Raw genomic sequence first — 26,754 nt, forward strand, 5'->3', positions numbered from 1 at the left:
CATGTTCTCAGAGAAGGCCAGCTCTGACTTCCCCTCTCGTCTGTGTGGTCGAGGTTTGTGTTTCCGCTCACAGAATGAGATGTGTGTATGATCACATATAGCAGATATTATTCATCTGGATCAGACAATGAAGATCATACAGCTGCAGATCTGTGAGTTTCTCATTTCTCATTTGATTGAGTCAGTTTTCTTTTGATTTTATATCTTAATAAATGTGTTTTTCTTTCTCTCATAGATCTGTTCATGTTGTATCAAACCACAGAGAGTCTAACAAACACACCAGTAACTTTAGGATCTGATGTGATTATAACCTGTGATCTTGATATAGAGGAGATTTACTGGTACAAACTGAAATTACCGGATCCTCCAGTGTTGATCTTACGCACTTATGATAGCACCTATGAAGGAGGTACATATGAAAATAGCAGCTTTAAACACAAATACTCAGTGAAAACTAACAGTCGTCTGTTCATCAGAAATATCACCATTGATGAATTAGGAGTTTATTATTGTGTGAAAACTAGTGAACCACTAAAATTCAACAACGGCACCAAAATCTACATCAGCGGTGAGTTATTTTATCATTTCATGTCTTTATAAACCACATGATGGATTCCAGATTGAATGAAGATCTAATAATAGTTTTATTGTTCTGTTAAAGATTGAAACTGAATAAAGACTGAACTACAAACCTTTTACAGACTCCGTCCACAGGAATCAGACAGATGACGCTCCACAACACCAGATACCATGGAGAAATATGACCATCATATTCATCCTGCTGAATGTGCTTCTGACCATTGCATTAATAGGTTTGTACATGTTTTACTAGAGTAAAAGTCCCATTGAACTACAAGGTGACAAATTCTAGATCTACTAAATGTAGCCGGTTCACACAGAACATGTTTTTGTCCGGTCACTTGTTTTTCTATTCCGCTGCGATGTGTTACTTTTGCATTGTTTTTCAATGTAAACACTCACTAAACGTGTTTAACTGCAGCACTTGTGTCTGTCTTCTTTTTCAGGCGTTCTAAAAATGCCTAAAAAAGTTCAACTGTTAAAAAACGCATTTCTCTAGACACTCTTTTCATTCCCCTGGTCTGAATCTCACATTTTTCACAGTAAAACACACTCTCTGTGAATCAACTCTTGGACTGTTACAGTGTGTGAATTCAGTGATATTCATATTCAGTGCTGTTTCAGGTATGGTGAAGAGCTTTATTAATGCAACTGGAAAATCTGCGGCTCAAAACTCAAATAATCCACAGGTAAGATCTTCAATATTAATATATGTTATCTTATTTATCCTGGAGATTCTTACAGTGCAACTTCAAGCTGCACAAGATTAAATGATCTGAAATGTGTATGACCAGCTGATTGTACATTATGTCTATCATTCTGTATATGTCCATTCATATTTAATATGGTCCTCTTTCAGTGTGCTGAAGTTGATTTCTTCATGTGCTCCAGTAACACCAGGCCTAGTCAGGAGCAGAGCACTACTGTCTACAGCCAATGTGTGATGTGATACACTTTATGAATACAAAGTGTGCCTATGCTTTTTTTTTACAAACTAAAATTTCCTGTTATTATGTTTTAAATGTGTGGATTTTAATTTCCATTTATGAGTTTGCTGCTTTGTGTGTAAATATGCAGTGTGTGTATGATAGTAACACTTTTTGCTGGTACCGGTTTAAGTGGAGATCTTGCTTATATACAGGTGCTGGTCATAAAATTAGAATATCATCAAAAAGTTGATTTATTTCAGTAATTCCGTTAAAAAAGTGAAACTTGTATATTATATAGACTCATTACATGCAAAGTGAGATATCTCAAGCCTTTATTTGTTATAATTTTGATGATTATGGCTTACAGCTTATGAAAACCACAAAATCAAAATCTCAGAAAATTAGAATATTACATGAAATCACACAGTAATTACACAGTGATACCATGGTCATTGAACCAGGTTTTGGTTCTTTTGGCAGTGTGGGCCGGTGCAAATCCTGCTGGAAAATGAAGTCAGCATCTCCATAAAGCTTGTCTGCTGAAGGAAGCATGAAGTGCTCTGGAAATGTCCTGGTAGACGGCTGCGTTGAGTGGACAGCACAGTGGACCGACACCAGCCGATGACATGGCTCCCCAAACCAACACAGACTGTGGAAACTTCACACTGGACTTCAAGCATCTTGGATTGTGTGCCTCTCCATTCTTCCTCCAGACTCTGGGACCTTGGTTTCCAAATGAGATGCAAAATTTGCTCTCATCAGAAAAGAGGACTTTGGTCCACTGTGCTTTATTAAATCCAGAGTCAACGCAGCCGTCTACCAGGACATTTTTAGAGCACTTCATGCTTCCTTCATTTTCCAGCAGGATTTGCACCTGCCCACACTGCCAAAAGAACCAAAACCTGGTTCAATGACCATGGTATTACTGTGTAATTACTGTGTGATTTCATGTAATATTCTAATTTTCTGAGATTTTGATTTTGTGGTTTTCATAAGCTGTAAGCCATAATCATCAAAATTATAACAGATAAAGGCTTGAGATATCTCACTTTGCATGTAATGAGTCTATATAATATAAAATTTTCACTTTTTTAACGGAATTACTGAAATAAATCAACTTTTTGATGATATTCTAATTTTATGACCAGCACCTGTAATACACTTTGTATGTAAATATGCAGTGTGTGTATGATAGTAACACATCTTGCTTATATATAGTAATACAATCATTTTTTTCTCTCTATTATAAGTGCGCTGACATGCTCAGCAGTAAAAGTTATAAACCTCATGGAAAATGAGCTTTCTTTGGGCTGAAACATGAGTGATGTTTTACAGACATTTGACATAAAGATTGATGTCAAGAAAACAAATTTCAATAAATCTAAAGATGATTTCTTTTTGGCATGCATGTTAATTGTTTTTAATATTTTTGCACATGTTTAAAAACATCTAACTTTTGCACAGTTTTCTTTTTTGTGGTTAACACACGCATGGTTTCGTGCAAATGAAGTGTTCCACTGGTTTGGTCACTTGATGAACAACACGATCACACACACTTGCTGCATCAAGAGGTTTAAACTTTAACCAAGTGAACATTACCCGAAACACCATGATAACACTTTACAATTATGTTCCATTTATTAAAGTTAACCTCATTAGTTATCATGAACTAACAATAATAAAAGAAATACTTCTACAGCATTTATTAATTGTAGTTCATGCTAATTGAACTTTTATTAAAATTTTTGAAGCACATTATTAAAAACACAAGCTGTATCTGTTAATATTATTTAATGAACCTGAGCTAACATGAACTAACAATGAACAGCTGAATTTCTATTAACTAACATTAACAAAGATTAATAAATTGTATAATAAATGTAAGAAATAAGTTTCACACTTCCTACTATTTTCTAGTTAAAAAGAAGTACTAAGTATAGGCAAAAAGAAATTCAATCCAGATTAATTTAAATACATAGAGTACTCACTTGCCTTGAGGATAAATATTGTTTATGATGAATTAGTGGATAATTCTGTCAAGAGACAGAAACTAAAAACCTCCTCTAAACTTATGAGTTAATAATCACGGGTTAGAACGAGAATACAGTTGAAGAAAACATAATATATGTGTTTGTATGACACTGAAAAAAAAAATGGGCTGTTCTCAGTGTCTTGGGTCATTTTGCTGCCAGTGAATTATAGAGATAAAAATATATTTTTAAAAGACAAGAGATTATATATATATATAGGTCAGGGTTGAGTTTTGAACAAATCAACAACAAAACTAAACGTGTGGCCAGAGCAAACCTGCCTTTAACTTCCTCTTGATTGTGGTTAATCACACTATTCATCTGAAAGCTCTGAGGTAAAGTTACATCTCTACAGTCGTGTGAAAGAAACAAGTGTTTTAACATCATGAAGATTGTGCAGCTTTACCTCTGTGAGTTTATTGTTCTTTATGAATATGTTATTGTTCTTTATAAGATAATTTACAGTACCAGTCAAAAGTTTGGAAACACTACTATTTTTAATGTTTTTGAAAGAAGTCTCTTATGCTCATCAAGCCTGCAGTTAAAAAAAAAAACAAAAAAAAAAAAAAAAAAACAGTAATATTATGAAATATTATTACAATTTAAAATAATGGTTCTCTTTTTTAATATACTTTAAAATGTAATTTATTTTTGTGATGCAAAGCTGAATTTTCATCAGAAAGTACTCCAGTCTTTGGTGTCTTATGATCCTTCAGAAATCATTCTAATATGATAATTTGATACTCAGTTATTATCAATGATGGAAACAGTTGTGCTGTTTAATATATTTTTTTGGAATACTTTTTTCAGGATTCATTGATGAGTAAAACGTTAACAGCATTTATTCATAAAAACAGCATTTATTCAAAATAAAAACATTTATAACAATATAAATCGTTACCATCACCTTTTATCAATTTAACGCATTCTTGTTGAATTAAAGTACTAATTTCTTAAAAAAAAATAGTTATTGTTCCCAAACTTTTGAACGGTAGTGTATATTGTTACAAAAGATTTCTATTCTAAATAAATACAGTTCTTTTTAACTTTTTATTCATCAAATAATCCTGAAAAAAGTATCTCAGGTTATAAAAAAATATTAAGCAGCACAACTGTTTCCAACATTGATCATAAATCAGCATATTAGAATGATTTCTGAAGGATCATAAGAGACCAAAGACTGGAGTACTTGCTGATGACTATTCAGCTTTGCATCACAAAAATAAATTACATTTTAAAGTATATTAAAAAAGAGAACCATTATTTTAAATTGTAATAATATTTCATAATATTACTGTTTTTTTTTTTTTGTTTGTTTGTTTTTTTTTAACTGCAGGCTTGATGAGCATAAGAGACTTCTTTCAAAAGCATTAAAAATAGTAATGTTTCCAAACTTTTGACTGGTACTGTATGTTTAATGACATAATAATAATCCATATTATGTGTGTGTGTTTTTATTCCACAGATCTGCTCATATGGTGTGAAGCTGTGGAGACTTTAACTGATCAACTAACAGATTTGGGTCAAAATGTGACGATAAACTGTGATTTTGATGTAAATGAGGTTTATTGGTTTTTACTAAAACTTCCAGATTCTCCGGTTGTCATATTACTCTCTTCCACAACGTCAGCTCTCTTTCACTACAGTAAAGCTTTTAGGCAGAAATATTCAGTGCAAAGTAAACATCGCCTGTTCATAAATAATGTCACTATTGATGATTTAGGAGATTATTACTGTGTGACCACAGACACTCCTCCTAAATACAGCAACGGCACCAGACTGCACATCACTGGTGAGTGAACATTCAGTGATCATCAAGCTTAACACTTAATCATTGTTAGACAAAACAATATTAAATATTAATATTAAAACCCTTCAATGATTACACAGTACCAACTCCAACTCCAGAGATCCAGAATCATACAGTGAAGAACACTGAGAAGAATCAGACACAATGGCAGATTATTATCTTCATATCTGCTTTCATAAATGGTCTTCTGATCATCGTGATCATAGGTGAGCTCTTTGGTGAAATTATAGTGTATGTCTCCAAACGTGGATATTGTGCTCTTAAATTCTCACTATAATATCAGTGTGCTATTTAACATTTTTTAAAGAATATTTGAACAGCTCTTGCAGTTACAGCTCTTTATAGTGACTACAATTGTTATGTTACAGAAAGAACAAAACCATGAAATGAGGGTGAATAAATCATGTTTTTGTCTGAACTAGTAATTTAATGTTAAATCTGATTTCACTTTTAAGGACTATTAAAGGTGTTTGTTCAAGCAAGAAATGGAGACGACTTGAAACAATTTCAAGACACAGACCTACAAAATCTTCAAGATATGTATTTCGAACAATCTCAAGACTCAACACAAACACTGATACGTTACATGAAAATATAACGTAAAACTATATGTCTTTCTCTTTGTTAAAGTATAAAGCTTATAAATATGGTTAAAATTATGTGCTGATATTCAGGCCAACAGTGCGACTGAGAGCTTGATATTGATTTATACATCAATGTATGTGCTGTTTAGGGGCAAGTAAATATTAAAAACATAATACCCAATTATGCATGTAAGATTTTTATTTTCATAATATGTCAATCAGAAATATGTGACCGGAAATAATGTTTTCATGTTCTATGCTTTTGTAATTTGTTAATTTCTGTTGAAACAAAAAAATGAAGTCACAACACACAGGAAATGCCTCCTGACCACAAGAGAGCAGTGTTGAGCAAGAAAACCAGGATTTCAAAAAACATTCACTGACAATAAATCAAAAACATTGACCATATTGACTAAATTGGCTATAAATGTACAAAATCAAACCAAGTTGCATTTCGGTTGTGTTTTGAACCTTTGTTTGTTCACTGAGTGTGCTTTAAAACACATACAAGGTCTAAATCTAAAGATGTGGATTTTGTCTATTTGCTAAATTTAGGTCATATTAACTTATTTAGAGACCTTTATCATGTGTTCATCATTTATTTTACTGTGTTGTAAATGTCTTTTATGTATAGGTTTATAATCAGTAAAATCTCTGTTCTTAAAGGTAGGGTAGGTAGGAATTTTATAAAAAACTTTTTTCCAAATTTGTTTAAACTTTCCATATATATATATCAATACATAATTAAAATGTAAGTACTCTGAAAAAAAGAGTATAAAAATCGAGTGACTCTAGACCGTTTAATCTGCATTAAATACAGCTCATTATTTCCATTCGGGACGAAACAAAGGATTGGCTTAGGCGACTGTCACTCTCTCGCAACCATGGCAACCACCCTTTTGCTAAAGGATCTGCCCACTTGCGCGCAGTCGCGCACCCGTTTGATTTGAGGAATTCAAGAGGCACGGAACCTAGGAATAGGAGATGCAAAACTCGACGCAGGTCCTCTTGTCCAAGAAGTGCTCCTTGCCCTGCACTTCCACCACTTCGTCCTCAGCCTCTACTTCCTCGGACCCTAGTTGCACGGCCTCTTGCACGACCTCCTCTGCTTCGCCCTCGACCCCGGACCTGTCCTCGAGCTGACGATGCGGTACTTGTCTCTGGAGTGTAACATTAGTCCTCATCAGAGTCAACAATGCTTTCATCATGGAAACTCTTACATGCAGAACACCATATATGTTATGAATCTTACACGAAATTCATCTTCATCACAGTGTAACTGATGGTAATGGAAAAACGTGCATCAATGCAACCTGTTTTTAGCTTTGCCTTATAGATATAACTAGCTCGTTAGCGAATAAAAAAATATATATTTTAAACTTTACCAATATCAATATGCTAGCTTGATAGTGAGTACTAAAATACATCTTATTTGTTTATATTCATAATGATAAAGTTAGATTTTTTTATTACATGTGATTTTGACATGATGTCACTACATGCACTGTGCTCCTTCCTCTCCGCTCGTCTCAGGTAAATAATACATCTTCCAGTTTATATACTGTCTATGCTTCCAGCTCAGCTGTCGGAGTCACGCGTTCATGTGTTTTGGGGGCGTGGCTTTGGAAGGAGCCCAGAAGGGAGGGGGTGGAGTGAATGGAAATAATGAGCTGTCTTTAAAACAGTCGTGAGAGGTCTACAGACACTCGATTTTTATACTTTCTTTTTCAGAGTACTTACATTTTAATTATGTATTAATATATAAATAAAGTTTAAACAAATTTGGAAAATAAGTTTTTTAGACAATTCCTACCTACCTTTAAGAGGCAATCTTATGAAGCCCCGTCCCTTTTCAGAGTTGCGCTCAATGTGTCTTCCTGTTTGTATTTCCAGAGCATCAAAGTAAGATCTTATGGATTTTTGAGTGAAATCTTGTCGGTCCGACATTTGTTATGACATCCGCTTCAAACATTACAATGCTCATGATAACTTTAGTTCACTTTAATAATAATCTATCAACAATATTCTGGAATGTGACATTCTGATTTTTACTTTTAATATCTTCGGTATATATTGATGGAATTTTACTTGCACTTGACCATACAATGGGCGAATACTAGCTCACAATATCAAACTTTATGCAATATAGTTTTCAGGTGAAGGCGACAAGAAAGTATTTTAATAGCCTATTATTTTCAAGAAATCTACACTGACAAAACAAATGACTGGAAAATAGGCTTTTAATCACAAAATACATATTTTTTTTGCTCATAAAGATAGATCTAAGTGAGCAATTGCCTTTGACATAAATTCATATAACAATGAGGCAATAATAATTGGTTCAAATAAAGTATCAAAAGTAATCATATTGTTTTAAAAAAAATTATAAAAAGATTCATCATATGAGATCCTTTATAGCCTATGTTTTTCAAGTAGCCTAGGCTAAAATTTCATCTTAATTCTTTTAAAAATTAACATTCTCCATTCATTATGCATCGGCCATTTCATTATAACGTTCTCTACAGTTTCTCCTTCATTTATTTGGATGTTATAAAGCCATCTTCCTGTTCTTTCTTCGTCCCATTGTTTCTGCCATCTACTTGTCACATATTGTTTTATTAACTTCATATCAATCCGGATTGCATTCCCACCACATACTGGACTGAAAAATGAATAAGAAACAGAAAAAGAAAAGGAAACCTGAAGTAATAGATAGATGACCCCCAATTTTATTAATACCTTAATTAGGTGAAATCTTTATCTTTTCTATGCGGAACATTTTAGTTGTATACGTGTTTTCTGATTTAAGGATGAATCTCAAATGCACGGATATGAGAGGATTATGATCTCTTAACAAAGTATCCAACTCCTCATTCCTTTTCACACCCATGCATGGTGGCACCCAAAGTAATCCTACGTCTGACAAACCTCTGATACCGTATACTTCTTAAACAGGGGTCACCAAACACTATCCTGGAGGGCCAGTGTCCTCGAGAATAAGGTGTTATTTGAGGGGACAGCCATTCATAGTGGTGTCCGAAACCATAGTGGACGTTATTCAATGCACTCATTCACACTATTCCACATGCACCACAATAACATGTATACAACCGATGTACGCTCAACGGCTGTTCGAATTCACTCACTCATTTTCATTCACTCCTTCAAGTGAACAGTATTAGTGGACTAGCGTATGGAATAGTGAATGAGGGTTTAGGGGGCGATTTCGGATTCAGCCAAGGTGTTCAGGGTTGCTTGATAATTACAGACAGGTGTGTTGGAGCAGGGTTGAAAATTGAAGTCTGCAGGATGGTAGCAGGGTTGGAGACCCCTTGTCTATACAAATCATAATCTTTTTGGTTATTTCTTCCACCCACTGCTGTGGTAGAGCAGGGGTTCCCATGTTCCCATTTCGTATTTTGGAGTCTCTACTGCAGGGTTCTCCAACCCTGCTCCTGGAGAGCAACTGAAGAGCTACTGTCTTACTGTCCTCGATTTCAGTTCCAACCCTGCTCCAACACACTTTTAAAATGCAGAAATTATGTAAATAAAATATTATAAACAAAAAATAACAATTTGTTATTTTAAAAATAGCCTTGGATATTTCACCCGCAGCCTGCTCTAGCCGGATTCCCGACCTGCAGATGAACCACTAATGATGTAGGCAAAATATTTTCCCACCATCGAATATTAGCAAATGTGTAAATTAATTATATAAAACTATACTGTCAGTACACAGTAGTTACACAAATGAATTAGAACAATCAATGCATTTATTTCCATTCAAAGGGATAGAAACCAAATCAATATCAGTGGACTTAAACGATTCCTTATCCTGTCGCCCTCTAGTGGGCAACGCTAATATGACAGCCTTCATCTTTTAGTTGAAATGGCTGATAGTTTCGAGCTATAGTTATAATACCAAAAATTCAATTATAATATATGTATGAATTTCTGATGCTCGGGAGGAGAAGAGCAAATTCTAAACTGATCAGGGTTGGAGCTAAACTCTGTAGGAAAGTGGACCTTGAGGACCAGACCTGACAACCCCTCCTGAGCATCAGAAATTCATACATCTATGTATCAGGACGACGTGTGTATCAGGCGTCTTTTTAGGCGCCGTACAGAGGGACGACGTATGTATCAGGCATCTTATGGCGACGTACAGAGAGACGGCATGTGTATCAAGCGTCTTTTTAGGCGCCGTACAGAGGGACGGCGTATGTATCAGGCGTCTTATGGCGACATACAGAGAGACGACGTGTGTATCAGGCGTCTTATGGCGACGTACAGAGAGACGGCGTGTGTATCAAGCGTCTTATTAGGTGACATACAGAGAGACGACGTGTGTATCAGGCGTCTTATTAGGTGACATACAGAGAGACGACGTGTGTATCAGGCGTCTTATTAGGCGACGTACAAAGCGACGACGTGTGTATCAGGCGTCTTAATAGGCGCCGTACAGAGAGACGCCGTGTGTATCAGGCTTCTTATTAGGCGACGTACAGAGGGACGATGTGTGAATCAGGCGTCTTATTAGGCGACGTACAGAGAGACGACGTGTGTATCAGGCGTCTTATTAGGCGACGTACAGAGGGACGCCGTGTGTATCAGGCATCTTATTAGGTGCCGTACAGAGGGACGACGTGTGTATCAGGCGTCTTATTAGGCGACGTACAGAGGGACGACGTGTGTATCAGGCTTCTTATTAGGCGACGTACAGAGGGATGACGTGTGTATCAGGCGTCTTATTAGGCGGCGTACAGAGGGACGACAAGTGTATCAGGCGTCTTATTAGGTGCCGTACAGAGGGACGACGTGTGTATCAGGCGTCTTATTAGGTGCCGTACAGAGGGACGACGTGTGTATCAGGCTTCTTATTAGGTGCCGTACAGAGGGACGACGTGTGTATCAGGCTTCTTATTAGGCGACGTACAGAGGGACGACGTGTGTATCAGGCGTCTTATTAGGCGACGTACAGAGGGATGACGTGTGTATCAGGCGTCTTATTAGGCGACGTACTGAGGGACGACAAGTGTATCAGGCGTCTTATAAGGCGATGTGCCTAGTTCATTTTTTTATGCATTTCTCACATACGTGACGTCGCCGCCGGTCTGTCGTCTCTGTCAATCCCATTCAAAAATAGACACGGACTGACGGCAACGGAAGGGTAGACTGCTCCTTCTCCTTCTTCAGGGTACTCTTAGAAATGGCACTATCTACTCGTCATAGTTCGGATGTTTGATTTTGGCACATGTGGATAAACGTCTGGATAACGTACGTGTGGATAAACGCCTGGATAATGCATGTGTGGATAAACGCCTGGATAACGTACGTGTGATAAACGTCTGATAACGTACATGTGGATAAACATCTGGATAACGTACGTGTGGATAAACTCCTGGATAATGCACATGTGGATAAACGCCTGGATAATGCACGTGTGGATAAACGCCTGGATAACGTACGTGTGATAAACGTCTGGATAACGTAGGTGTGATAAACGCCTGGATAACGTACGTGTGGATAAACGCCTGGATAACGTACGTGTGATAAACATCTGATAACGCACATGTGGATAAACGCCTGAACAACGCACGTGTGGATAAATGTCTGGATAACGCATGTGTGGATAAATGCCTGGAGAACGTACGTGTGGATAAACGCCTGGATAATGTACGTGTGATAAACGTCTGGATAGCGTACGTGTGGATAAACGTCTGGATAATGCATGTGTGGATAAACGCCTGGATAACGCACGTGTGGATAAACGCCTGGATAACGTACGTGTGGATAAATGCCTGGATAATGTACATGTGATAAACGTCTGGATAATGCATGTGTGGATAAACGTCTGGATAATGCACATGTGGATAAACGTCTGGATAACGTACGTGTGGATAAACGCCTGGATAATGTACGTGTGATAAACGCCTGGATAACGCACGTGTGGATAAACGCCTGGATAACGTACGTGTGGATAAACGCCTGGATAACGTACATGTGATAAACGTCTGGATAACGTACGTGTGGATAAACGCCTGGATAATGTACGTGTGATAAACGTCTGGATAATGCATGTGTGGATAAACGCCTGGATAATGTACGTGTGATAAACGTCTGGATAACGTAGGTGTGGATAAACGCCTGGATAACGTACGTGTGGATAAACGCCTGGATAATGCACATGTGGATAAACGTCTGGATAACGTACGTGTGGATAAACGCCTGGATAATGTACGTGTGATAAACGCCTGGATAACGCACGTGTGGATAAACGCCTGGATAACGTACGTGTGGATAAACGCCTGGATAACGTACATGTGATAAACGTCTGGATAACGTACGTGTGGATAAACGCCTGGATAATGTACGTGTGATAAACGTCTGGATAATGCATGTGTGGATAAACGCCTGGATAATGTACGTGTGATAAACGTCTGGATAACGTACGTGTGGATAAACGCCTGGATAACGTACGTGTGGATAAACGCCTGGATAACGTACATGTGATAAACGTCTGGATAACGTAGGTGTGGATAAACGTCTGAATAACGCACGTGTGGATAAACGCCTGGATAACGCACGTGTGGATAAACGCCTGGATAACGCACGTGTGGATAAACGCCTGGATAACGCACGTGTGGATAAACGCCTGGATAACGTACGTGTGATAAACATCTGATAACGCACATGTGGATAAACGCCTGAACAACGCACATGTGGATAAACGCCTGGATAACGCACGTGTGGATAAACGCCTGGATAACGTACGTGTGATAAACATCTGATAACGCACATGTGGATAAACGCCTGAACAACGCACGTGTGGATAAATGTCTGGATAACGCACGTGTGGATAAATGCCTGGAGAACGTACGTGTGGATAAACGCCTGGATAATGTACGTGTGATAAACGTCTGGATAGCGTACGTGTGGATAAACGTCTGGATAATGCATGTGTGGATAAACGCCTGGATAAAGTACGTGTGGATAAACGCCTGGATAATGTACGTGTGATAAACGTCTGGATAATGCATATGTGGATAAACGTCTGGATAATGCATGTGTGGATAAACGTCTGGATAATGCACGTGTGGATAAACGCCAGGATAACGTACGTGTGGATAAACGCCTGGATAATGTACGTGTGATAAACGTCTGGATAATGCATATGTGGATAAACGTCTGGATAATGCATGTGTGGATAAACGTCTGGATAATGCATGTGTGGATAAACGTCTGGATAACGCACGTGTGGATAAACGCCTGGATAATGTAAGTGTGGATAAACGTCTGGATAACGCATGTGTGGATAAACGCCTGGAGAACGTACGTGTGGATAAATGCCTGGATATTAATACTTACTAAATTCTATTATCTTTACTATTGTACCTTTTTAATTTGGGATATGATCATAACACACACTGTTTTCATGTTTTTGTGGGTTGTACAACAGTGTAGACAATATTAGTAAAATCTCATTTATACCATATATGCATATAAAGTGGAAAATGCTCCAAGTGTTAGTCAAGTCATTGATCTTTTTTTGTGTGTTTAAAAGTGATATTGCTAGGTAAATCAAAAACAGAAGCAAGGTAAAAAAAGAAAGAAAAAAAAGGTAGCCTATTCATTTATTTTTTAACTGGTCATTGACTGATTTTAACTTACCTGTTAAACGTAATGTGTTATGGGTTTCTCTGTCTGCTCTATTCTGCATGTCACCTCAATCAAAACCATCTGATTCAGATCAGCTCATTAATAGGGACTTTACAAAAGAGACATGTAAAATGTGTAGATTAGACATGTAGACATGTAGACATGCATCTTAGACATGTAGTCCAGTGTTTCCTAACTCAGGTCCTGGAGGCACAACAGCATTGCACGTTCTTGATGAAGTCTCCCTCCTTATGTCTTGCAGTAAGACATAAGGAGGGAGTTGATTATGAAGAGTTGGAAAATGGGTTGTGTTTGGTGTGCTCGAGGAACAGGGTTGGGAATCAGTGATGTTGCCTTTTTTATTTGGTAAAATACAGTATCTAAAAATGTCTACAAAAAAAAAATGTGATAATCATGATTTAAAGGGAGTGCAACATGATAGTTTGTATGTACAATATGTAAATTAAATTTCTCTCATCTTACATCAAGTAACCGTTAGTGTGTAGGCCTACTGTAAGTGTAGTGTAAGTGTAAAGTATTTTTGTAAGATTTTGCACTGTTTCTCAAGTATTTGTATGTTAATAACCCTTGAACCACAGGGGCTAGAAACAAAATGATTGTTCCACTGAATCACATACGCAGGGGTGCAACTGTCCATTTGCTTTAAATTGTTATTGCTTTTGTTGTTTTGGCTCATGGAACCTTTTATTCAAATAAATAAGCTACAAAATTTTACATAGGCCTACCAGTGACTAAACCCTAACCGATACCGTAGCGAAACTAGGCTACTATAGCCAAAGACTTTACTATAGTCAGATAATTCACTAAGCAAAAGCAAACACTAAGAAATAAAATAAGAACACAAACTTAATTACAAGCAAGGAGTGCAAGCAGGAGCACTGTCTTCATTGACAGGAACTTAAGCTCCACAGCCTGCAAAGGCTCAAAGGGAGCACTCCGCAGGGCAGTTAAAACCACTGAGAGATCCCAAGAGGGTACGAGAGGAGGGCGAGGAGGATTCAGTCTCCTCGCTCCTCTCAGGAACCTGATGACCAGGTTGTGCTTTCCAATGGACTTACCCTCAACTGCATCATGATGTGCGGCGATAGTGGCAACATATACTTTAAGGGTGGAGGGAGACAGCCTTCTCTCCAACCCTTCTTGCAGGAAGGAAAGCACGACACTGATCGGGCATTTACTAGGGTCTTCTCGGTGAGAAGAGCACCAGGTGACGAAGAGGTTCCACTTCAACGCATAGGCATGTCTTGTGGACAATGCTCTAGCGGAAGTGATGGTAGCCACCACCGGTGGTGGTAGGGTACTCAAACCTGCCTCGACCTGTCCAGGAGCCACATGTGGAGATTCCAAAGATCGGGACGAGGGTTCCTTCCTCAGAGGAATTGGCCAGGGAGGGGCTGTCACGAGGAGCATGAGTTCAGAGAACCAAGTCTGGGTGGGCCAATCAGGTGCAACCAGAAGGACCTGTTCCTCGTCCTCCCTGTTCTTGCACAGGGTCTGTGTGAGAAGGCTCACCGGGGAAAACGCATACTTGCGGAGGCCCTGTGGCCAGCTGTGCGCCAGTGCATCCGTACCGAGCGTGCCCTCGGTCAGGGAGTAAAACAGGCTGCAATGGGAAGAGTCGTGGGAGGCAAACAGATCTACCTGTGCGTCGCCGAACTGTTCCCAAATCAGCTGAACCGACTGGGGATGGAGTCGCCATTCTCCAGGGAGGGGCTGAAGCCGAGAGAGCTCGTCGGCTGCAGAGTTCAGGTCTCCGGGAATATACATGGCTCGAAGCGACCTCAGATGCTTCTGACTCCATAAGAGGAGGTGGCGGGCGAGTTGCGACATATGGCGGGAGCGTAGACCACCTTGACGGTTGATGTACGCTACAGTCGCGTTATTGTCCGATCAGACTAGTACGTGCTGGTTCTTGAGCAACGCATGGAAGCGGTACAGAGCGAGACGTACAGCCAGCAACTCGAGGCAATTGACAAGCCAGATGGTGCTCAAATCATACCCCCTCCTAATGCATGTAACAATCGTGACGCTGCTCTGGTCTCTTGTCTATGGGCCAGACTGCTTATACTACAGAGAGCCTAATCACTCGAACGGGCACCTCTTTGAATCCGATATGGCATTAAGATACTCGTCATCCTATCTCCATTGCCTTGGAAACAAAGTTTACAAATTTCCAGATGTTCTCCGCGCGCACCAACATCTCGGTCTGCTGCGTCGTCCCAAATATTTACACAGGGGCTCTGGTCGGAAGTTTGCTCGCTACAACCACACTAACAACATCGATTCACTATGGAGTCTGTCTCGTAGAGAGACGCGGCCTGCTGCGGGGCGAACTGCCGACGTTGAGAACCTACACGCCATAAAACTGTTAAAAGCTTCCTCAGACTATCCTACTTTCAGAAATACCCAGTTTGGTCTGCTTAATGTGCGGTCTCTGAACAAGAAAGCAACTTTTATTAATGATGTCATTACTGATGCTGGTATTGATTTATTTTGTTTGACTGAAACTTGGCAGATACCAAATGATTTTATTACATTGAATGAAGCTACCCCCATATGATATCATATGAAGTTATGAGTTTGTTGCTAAGCCACGTTTCACTGGCCGGGGTGGTGGCCTTGCTGTGATCTTCCGCTCATGCTTTAGGGTTCTATCAGTGCCTGTCCAGGATTATTTATCGTTTGAATGTCTTGCTCTGAAATTCACTGGTGGGGCACCGCTCCTGTTATTACTTGTTTATCGACCTCCAAAAATGTCTTCTGCTTTTATTAACGAGTTTTCAGAGTTACTCTCATCTGTCAGCCCTATGTACTCATCCATCCTGGTGCTTGGTGATTTCAATATACATGTTGATTCTGGAAACTGTAATTTTGCTGAACACTTTTTAAACCTGCTGGACTGTTTCGATCTCACTCAGCATGTTGACTTCCCTACCCATTCAAAAATCCATATATTAGATCTTGTCTGCACTGCTGGCATCATGCCAACTCACGTATGCCCCAAAGATCTTTTTGTGTCCGACCATAGAGCCATTATGTTCAAACTTGCTGTTCCTGAGCCTCTCCATCGCCAACGACCCTCTCGTTCCATCACATATAGGAACACAAAGAACATCAACTCAGCTGCCCTCTTAGACACTCTAAATTCAAAACTCAGCTCAGAGTCATTGGATGTCTGTACTGATGACTTAGTCCTGCTGTACAATACACATCTTGCTGACTCCCTCAATCTTCTTGCACCCCTGAAGACACGCCAAGTCTCCTTTACTCAGTCTGCCCCATGGTTTACACCGGAGCTTCGTAAAATAAAGGCGGCTGGACGTCAGCTGGAGCGACTTAGTCGGAAGACTGGCCTAACGGTTCATGCCCTGGCTTACAATGACCATGTCACTACCTACAAAGAGTCTCTTAACCGGGCTAAAACCTTGTATTACACCTCCATCATAGACAAAGGTCGTCATAATCCGAGAGCCCTCTTTTCCACTATTAATAAGCTAACCCAACCGAATAAATCTTTTCCACTTACCCCATCCACTGAACTGTGTTGTGAATTTCTGGTTTTCTTTAACAGTAAAATTAATTTGATATACCAACAGCTTCAAACAACTCACTCCCCCCAAGATGAGGCCCCACCTTTCCCCTCCCCCTCCCCCTGTGCTACGCTAAACAGGTCCTTCTCTGCCTTTACACCTGTTGACGAACGGGATGTTCATGACCTTGTCACTAAGTCTAGGCCTACCACCTGCCTCTTTGACCCTATGCCGACTGCACTGATTAAGGTCTGCCTTCCTGCCATCTCACCCCTCCTGGTACAAATAATAAATTCCTCCCTTTATTCGGGCTCTGTTCCTGTGCTTCTCAAAAAGGCAGCTATCACCCCTGTTTTGAAAAGGTCTGGAGCAGCCGTTGAGGATTATAAGAACTATCGGCCCATTTCTAACCTACCTTTCCTTGCAAAACTCCTTGAACGCTCGGTTGCAAAACAGCTCCAAGAGTACCTAAATTGTCATGGTTTTTGGGAGAAGTTTCAGTCAGGATTCAGGGCCATGCACAGTACTGAGACTGCCCTTGTGAAGGTAGTCAATGACTTACTATTGGCTGCTGACTCTGGCCATGTCAGTATTCTTATTCTCCTTGACCTCACAGCTGCCTTTGACACTATCTGCCATAACCTCCTACTTTCTCGACTGGAGGCGTTACTCGGTATCACTGGTGTTCCACTGTCTTGGTTCAAATCTTACCTTACTGACAGACAACAGTTTGTTTCGATTGGGAATTACAGATCTCCAAATTCAACCCTGTCACATGGTGTCCCCCAGGGTTCTGTTCTTGGCCCCCTGCTTTTCACAATCTACATCCTTCCCCTTGGCCAGATAATACAACACTATGGTCTCAATTTTCATTGCTATGCTGACGACACACAGATTTACATTCACACCAAACCCGCCAATATACTATCATTATCCAATCTGGTTCATTGCTTAAACGCCATAAACAACTGGATGACTCAAAATTTTCTCAAACTAAATCAAGACAAGACAGAGGCTATTCTTATTTCCACACCCAACATTCTTAACCCTCAGAGGTCGGAGATCACGCCGGCGTGATCTGCTCGCTTTTTTCCTTATGAGTTTAATTGAGACCCAAAATACTCTTTTGACTTTGATTTTACAAAACAAGTTTCATACATCAATCGATTCTGTTAAATGTGTATTATTTTTGTGTATACTCACAATAAAAACATAGTGTTGTGCTTTTCGACAAATAAAGAAAAATAAACACGAAGCGAGTTCTGCCTTCTTTCTGTCCGTGTAGTCCATTCTGAAACGCGTCCGAAAATGAATCATAACTCAGCGAATACTTCTCACACAGGCACGTGAGATATGTCTTTATGAAGCTTTAAATCTCCTCTTTTAAATGAAGTAATTTATATAAAAAACAAATGTTTTCAATTCATGTAATCCGTTTGAAAGCAAGGAGAGGTACCGTTTTTCCTTCTGCTTCATTATCTCTATAATGTGCTGAGGCCGCCCCTCCCCCGGCGCGATTCACATGTAAATAGTTAGATGATCTAGTATGCATCGCATACGCCCCTCGATCAATGCCATAAAAAGTTTCTTCATCAGACTTACTGATAGTTCATCGCGTTTTGAGTATGAAACGCTTCTCCGGTAATAAAGACGCCCTTCAGATGATTCTGGACAGCGAGGAAGAATGCACCTTTTCCTCAGAGGACGAACGGCAGCATAATAGAGCGAATTCCGCCGAGAACACAATTTCGGAGTAAGTTTTACTTAAAAGTCTTTTGTCTTTTATTTTTCGTGTTCGCATGTATGAGGAAAAAACAATATTACGTGACAGTTCTCCATTATGGACGCGAGCGCTCTAAAAAAAGCACTAAAAGACTTTCAAACTTTCACAGAGACCTCAAAACAGAAAGTACAAATCCTTTCTTTAAAACGAATTTCGTTTTGTATCAATTGTATCTTACTTTTAATAATTTTTTCATTAACAAATTTCCTGGATTTAAACTGCAAATTAACATTTATATTTCTTATAATAAAAATGAAAGACCTATGTTACAGACATATGAAAGACAACATTTCGTTGATTAGTTTTGGATAGATTATACATTTTTAATGTAAAATATCTGCCACCTCAAATAAGCTTTTGTTTGCCAATATTTGCTTATGTTAAATATAATATGTTTTGTCAAAAATAAAGTTATCAAATAATCAATCAAATCCTTAACTTTGAAATATGTATGATAAAATGTATACTTTAGTTTTTACAAAGAAAGATTACACTTGAATTGTTGTTGTAATTGTAACCTTTTTAATAAAAAAATAGGTAGATGTAAACAAACTATTAAAAGGTAAATATAAGCCTTTTCTTTAAATAACTTTTATTGTGTTTTATTATTGACAAATTTGGGGAGAGCATAAATATTCCAAAACTGAAAATACAGTATGAGAATTAACTGCACAATTACTAGTTTTCCTTGGATATTATAGGCCAAATTGCAAGCACAATATGTGGAAAAATAAAAAAGAATTGAGATGCTTCCAACTGTTGCTCTTGCATTCTTGTGGCTCAGTGACTCACCTGAATGAATGGCTAATTAAGTATGCGGGCCCCATTGTCTCCTCAGGTGTGAACCACTACATATGCATGACCGTAGACGCCCACTCCGCATATTGCCTTTCCAAACAGAAAGTGCTTTGCAAAATTCAAATCAATGTATTGTGTTATGTGAATGATAAGGCAGGGTGATTTTCACTTTATTTTGAAGAAAAAACACTAGGCAATGACATCTTTTAGACAAAAGTCTTATTGGCACATATTTAGAATGTGTTTTATGGCCTTATTTCAGAAACTTTAGTTTTTAGTTTTTTCAATAACCACGCATAAACATTATTCTCTCAAAAATGCAGACATGTACATTCTTGTTGCTCACATTTCATGGTAGTCCTGTTTGTGCTAAATAGTGTGTAATTTTTTTTTGCCATTAATATGTTTATAAGCAACTGAAAAAAGCAAAAATGTCAGGGCATGTCAGAACATCTCAAGGACCCCAAAAACACCTTAGACCCCAGAGGGTTAAGAAACTTGAAAATCTGCAGGTATCTATTCCTGGTTATTTCACTACAACAAATTCTGAAATTCGAAATCTAGGAGTAATATTCGATCCGACCCTCTCTTTTGAGTCACACATTAAAAATATCACCAGAGCATCTTTCTTCCATCTCAAAAGCATCTCCAAACTCCGCCCCTCCCTCAGTTCATCTGCAGCAGAAACACTAATACATGCATTTATAACGTCAAGGCTAGACTACTGCAATGCCTTACTTTACGGCATCCCGGAAAAAACCCTCAATAGGTTGCAGCATGTTCAAAATTCTGCTGCTAGACTACTCACCCGCACACGGCCCTGGGATCACATTACCCCTATCCTACAGCAATTACACTGGCTTCCTGTCCACTATCCCATACACTACAAAAACCTTCTACTTGTCTATAAATCTCTACATAATCTAGCCCCATCTTACCTATTTGATCTTCTCACCCCATACACGACCTCACGCACCCTTCGTTCTACTGATACATGCCTCTTATACGTCCCTACATCTCGCCTCCGCACCATGGGCGACAGGGCGTTCAGCGTGGTAGGCCCCAAACTGTGGAATGCTCTGCCACTTGAGTTGCGCCAATGCACAGGTTTATCCACTTTTAAAACTAAATTAAAAACCCATCTTTTTAGCCTAGCTTTCCTGCAGTCCCATAATTTGACTTGATTGATCTGATTTTACACCTTGTGCGTAGTGTACTTCTATGTCTTGTGTGTGCATGATAATATTTTAAACCCTGTATGTTCTTTATGTTTATGTCTTTATATTTCCTTGTCTCTGCCTATCCAAACTGTACAGTGTCCTTGGGTACCTTGAAAGGCGCTTTTCCAAATAAAATTTATTATTATTATTATTATGCCAAAGGCGCTGGGGTCCTGTCCAGGAGCCCGCGGCAGCATGTCCATTGCACACGGCACCCCAGCCCGTGGTGGAGGCATCTGTTGAGACAACAACATGCCTAGAAACTTGTTCTAAGGGCACTCCGGCCTGTAGAAAGCTGAGGTTCATCCACGGAGTGAACGTCTGACGACAGGTCGGAGTAACTGGTACTCGGTTACGTGCCGTGTTGCCATGCCCACCTCGGGACTCGATCGCGTAGCCAGTGCTGAAGCGGTCTTATATGAAGCAACCCTAGCGGTGTGGCTGCCGCTGCGGATGCCATATGCCCCAGGAGCCTCTGAAAGGATTTCAGTGGAACCGCACTCTTGCTCTGGATGTGACGCAGGCAAGTCAGCAGTGACTGCACGCGCTCACTCGTAAGCTGCGCGCACATGGCGACCGAGTCGATTTCCATACCGAGAAAAGAGATCCTCTGCACGGGGCAGAGTTTGCTCTTCTCCCAGTTGACCCGAAGGCCCAGGCGAGCTAAGTGCTGGAGCAAAAATCCAAATTTTTTTTGGATCAGGGTCGATTTTCTGCGTTTTTTGCATCCGTAGCTAGCATTTTGAATGGTGTTTTGACAATTTAAGGTCCTTTCACACTGGACACAATTTTGACGCACGAATAATTCGCGCAATGGTTTTATTTTTTGATCAGCTGTTTGTGTAATGAGTGCTTCCACACCGAACGCGAATGTGTTGCGGCGAAAAAACAACTTTTATTTTTTTCCGCTTCGATGTCGATTTTTTTTTTTACTTTTGCGCAACAGAAAAGGCTTCAGCCAATCACATACAAGGACAACGATTTGAAAGACAATGTGTGGCGTAGCATTGCCAACCAACTCGGTTATCACCACTGTGAGTATGTTGTGTGTTAGTTGTTGTATAGTCCTGACATTTGGGATAGAAAGCTAACACTATTATCGTCAAAGATAGAGATAGAGACCGTGTTTACTTTGAACATGTAACAAAATGTAGTGAGACTATTTAGGGCTGCTTTTAGTATACTATACATTCTTTGTGTGATATCTACAGTTTCCAGTCGAATGATTTTAACTTGTTACTTCGTGTGTTACATTACAAAACGCACTGTTTAGTTGAAGACTCAAAAAAAACTGTGGAAAAATCTCAGGGACACCTATGTGAGAAAAAGGAGAGAGGAAAAGGAAACTGAAAGTGGACATTAGCATACTCCCCTTCAGACTCTGTTCTTTAAGATTGGGTGCACCCAAAACCTTCTTTTCTGTCTTTTAAAGAAAATGAAAAGCTCGTCTTCACTGGATGATGATGAAGAAGTGTCCATGTTTTCTCAGCTGTCGGCGTGAAAGTTTTGGAATGTTGAAGCTCTGAATGTCACAGACGTCGCAAATTCGCGTCGCAGCTGATGTGAATGGTTTTGACGCAAACTATTCGCACACGAACTATTCGCTTTTTCGTTTCGCTTTTTCGTTACGCATCCAGTGAGAAAGGGCCTTTAGAGCCACCGAATCACAAATATTCACGAATACGAAAAAACGCATGTGACTCAGTGTGCAAGGACCTTTACTCTGAACATTATCACAATGGACTACAAGTTTGGTCTTTCGCCAAATCCCATACAGAAATGTAATATATCTATTCCCCTACATCAGAGCAGTTGTCAGAGGGCTATCAGACTCTCTCACATCCACCAGTCAGCGATCCCTCTCACCAGCAGTGTTGCCAGATTGGGACGGTGATTTCCAGCCCAAAAGCTCAAAAAATGCCCAAAATGTTACTGCCAAAATAATGTGATATAATTTCATTACCATGTCATTCAAGGTTGATAAGCACAATTTGTATCTCCTTAAAACAAAATAATGATGATAAATAAAATAAATAAATAAATAAATAAATAAATACATTTACCAGGAAAACAGACCAAAACAGGGCAATAATTAAGGAGAATTAGCCATATGATTAAAATGTCCAGGTGGACACTGTCAAAACGGCAATCAAGAAATGAACCGATGAGTTTAACCCTCGGAAGTACACATTGCAGAACATAATGCAGAATTTAGCAGTCAAAACGCATTCATCGTTGACTCAAACCTTTTTCAGCAGCTGTCAGGGTCGAGTAGAGTGCATGCAGTCTGGATGGTGTAAAAGTTGCAGATGTCTGGTTAGGCTAGTGTGCACATGACCATGGACAGGAGTCGTCCCATATTTGATTTCAATTCAAGTCATTCAACTGTGCTCTCCTCTCAGAGTTATAGTCACCATCGATATCTCCCACCACGTGTGCGTTTTTAGAGTCGCTCACTATCTCACTCTTTACTGTGTAGATACAATTACTGTATAGTAGGCTATATCACTTTGGAATTAGCGATCACTTTGAATATACAACTTATCACACTCAATCGCATCTGCCTGCTGATCGCTGATTGGCTAAAAGTGATGCTCGTCGGTGATGTCAACACCAACGCCAGCTGACTCTGCATGGGCGTGTGTGTTTAATGTCATGATGACTGGTTTTATGGACTCTACATGCACACTTTAGTTTAGTTTTTTAACCAAATAGACTTTAAAATGTAGATATTTGAAAACCGCCGAACTGACCCCAAACCAGCCCAAATTTTGCCCGCTTTTTTACCCGCACAATCAAATTAAAAACCGCCCAATTTTGGTCACTAATCACACTCACACACCTTAGCGTCTGGCCTTGAACTAGGAAACGATTTCTCTACGATTCCTGTTCAGCTACAAGATTATCTACCCTGTGCTCTCTTCTCGTGTTTCCCTATGAAGTTCCCTGCGGATTAATACCAGCACTACTTGCTCCTGTGTCAAGATGCAGAGGTGTGTGCTCCGTCTACCTGCTGTCCATCCGCCAACCTGACAATCTAAGACAAAGACTGTGTTTATCATCTTTCTGCTTATCTTCATCGCCAGTAACCTGCTTCTCACCAGTTCACAGTGCCTGCTGTGTGTCCAAAATAAAGTGTTTATCTGGATTCACTTACACCTGTCCAGTCTCTATTTCCTGACAGAAGTTTTGTCGAAACCACACAATATATTTAAATTAAACAAAATTCTGAGACAATTTTTGCATTATGAAAATGTGGAAACTCCACACGTGTTTGTTTTGCCACTAAACATCTGAACAAACAGCCAGTCAGACATGCACATTTATTGATTTGTTCATCAAGCGATCATCAGATGTTTTTCTTTAAGCATGAGCCTTTGCAGTGGCATTTTAGTCAAATGTAAATCTATGTCACCAGGGGCCTGTTTCAGAAAGGAGGTTAAGTGAAAACTCTGAGTATGTTAACCCTGAAATGAGGGAAACTCTGGGTTTTCTGTTTCAGAATGGGAGGTATGTCAAACCTGAGAAAGCAGAGTAAGTCAAGCCCGTTTCTGAAAGAGAGGTAACTTATACTCGGAGTCAGTTACCATGGTAACTTACTCTGTGAACCTAACCTGGTCGGGAGCAGGTTTTCTTTGGTAAACCCAGAGTTCCCTTTCGTTGTCACTCACGCAGGGGGTATATAAGGAAGTGCGCGAGCAACATGCAGTTTATGTTTTCGCTTCGGAGCCAAGTTCAGTACTTCACTCCACAAGCCTTTTGAATGTCATCTCAAATCTCTTCGAGACGAGCGGCTCTTCAGAGTGTTGGTGTGACGGCGGGTTCCAGCAAGATCGCATTTCCTGCTGCTGGTCTGTGCAGTGATCTGCCGACAATGAGTGTGTTTTCTCCCTGGGCGTTTCGGTACTCTGTTGAGCTTTTTCAATCTCTAAAAGAGCTGCACGCGGCACGTCTTTTTAAAGACGGTTCGCCCGTGTATTTCTGTTCCTGGATGTGTGTGCGCATCTGCCTAATGGTCGCGAGCGCTGTTTCGCGTGTTGGGCTTAATCACGCTTGGCAGCGCTCGTGGATGAGTCATGTTTTCATTGCGGGAACATGACCATCGTGATGTTTATAGATCGAGACTCAATGATCTCTCTGTGAGTAGAGTCCCCTCTGCCACACCCCAATTTATCTCTTCCTCGAGAGGGGATACTTTGGCTGGTGGCCAGGGTGGTCTGAGGGTTACGGTGTGGCACAACAACCGACGAGTCATTCCTCGGGCCACACCCCCCTCCACATTGCAAACCGTGGAGCTTCTGTATATGCCTGGTGTCCTTCGGGGACCCAGTGTTTTATTCGGGGCTCCGGCAGATGATCTCATGTCACTCACAGCATCTCAAGGCGGGCTTGATTTCTCTGGAAATGAAGTTCGGCTGCGTTGCCTCCCACGGGAGTGCCATCGTTGCCGGGACTGATTCAGAGCTGTCAGCCATGCTTTCCCGGACAGCTGAAAGCATCGGTTGGAGTGGCGCTGCCCTCCCCCCGAGCGCTGTAGGCTTCGTTCGGATGTGCATTAGGACTCCGCTCCGCGAGAGTCCACGTGACTTTTCGCGGCCCGCGGCCGTCCTCCGCCTTCGCTGCTTCGATCGCGCAGCGATCATGGTCTGTATGTTCTCTGTCACTATCGTGACACAGTCATGCAGTGCTGTGTGTCGCCTGCGCCTTCACTGCAGTGCTGTCCCGGGAGTTCTGTCTGAACCGGCCGCAGTGGAACGCTAGTCCTTCCCTGGCCAACCCTGACAGAACGCGGAAACTCTAACCACGCCCCCATCCTGGGACGCTATGCCTCCCATGCCGGGCCTGGTTGTCCCGCCACGCACACTACTGACCTCGCTCAGGCGACATCGGTACCTGCGTGATCCTGGGTCAGGTGATGCCCACTAATGTGGTCCAGACATGGGCTTAGCCAGGTTGATGTGGGGCGGTCTAAGAATTAATTTTCTCAACCTCCCCATGTCCCGGGCTGGGCTCTTTGGCGGTGTGGCTTCGACCACCTGAAGCAGACTCGGGTCCTGCACCGATGGTCATCCATCCGTGCGGCCTCCTCAGTCTGATTCCCGCCAAGCCCTCCTCCATGCGGCTGCTCCCCTCGGGCCTGCATCGGACCTGAGCAGGAGGAAGCCGCAGGAGGGCGGCGCTGCCCGTCTCCGCCCCTTAGACTGCCACGCCAGCCTAAGCAGCACCCTTGAGGCGGGCAGCCTGGTCGGCGGGGTGGTTGAGGACTGCGCCCAACAGTCTTCGATCAATCCAGAAGCAGACTGAGGCTTCTGCACTGACGGTCATCCATCGGTGTGGTCTGCTTAGTCTGCTTCCCGCCGACGCCGCCTCCTTGCGGCTCCTCCCCTCGAGCCTTCACTGGCCTGAGTACAAGGAGGTCGCTGGAGGCTGGCACCGCCTGTCTCTGCCCCTTAGCCGGATAACACCTGGCTGAGCAGCACAAACCTGAGACAGGCAGCTTGGAGTCAGGGCTCAGTTCTTCAGGAGCTGGTAGCAGGACCACTCCTTCCCCCGCTGGAGGGCTGGGGCAGAATCTCTACAAAAGAACTGATGCTCTTTCTCTGAGCCCCAAGAGGCTGTGGATGACAGCAAACTTGAACCGCTCCCTTCACAGGCTGCCGTTCAAGATGCTCACGGCCAAACGCCTTTTCGAATGCGTACGGCCACAGGATTGGTTTGCAGCGATCGACCTGAAGGACGCCTACTTCCATGTCTCCATTCTTCCTCGACACAGACCGTTTCTTCGGTTTGCTTTCGAGGGGCAGGCATACC

The 26,754-nt window shown here is 40.9% G+C and overlaps 1 protein-coding gene across 1 annotated transcript in view; it reads left to right on the forward strand.

Moving 5' to 3' along the window:
• Positions 1-241: 241 nt before the first annotated feature.
• Positions 242-26,754, forward strand: part of LOC307169343 (uncharacterized protein) — an 83,903-nt gene continuing 57,390 nt past the window's right edge. Inside the window, exons 1-2 of the mRNA XM_079889940.1 lie at positions 242-568; positions 702-812. Of these exons, the coding sequence (XP_079746066.1) occupies positions 244-568; positions 702-812 (436 nt within the window). The 5' untranslated portion in view covers positions 242-243. The remainder of the gene's footprint in view (positions 569-701; positions 813-26,754) is intronic.

The sequence above is a fragment of the Squalius cephalus genome, assembly GCF_949319135.1.
Source record: "Squalius cephalus genome assembly, chromosome: 13".
NCBI classification, from domain to species: Eukaryota; Metazoa; Chordata; class Actinopteri; order Cypriniformes; family Leuciscidae; genus Squalius; species Squalius cephalus.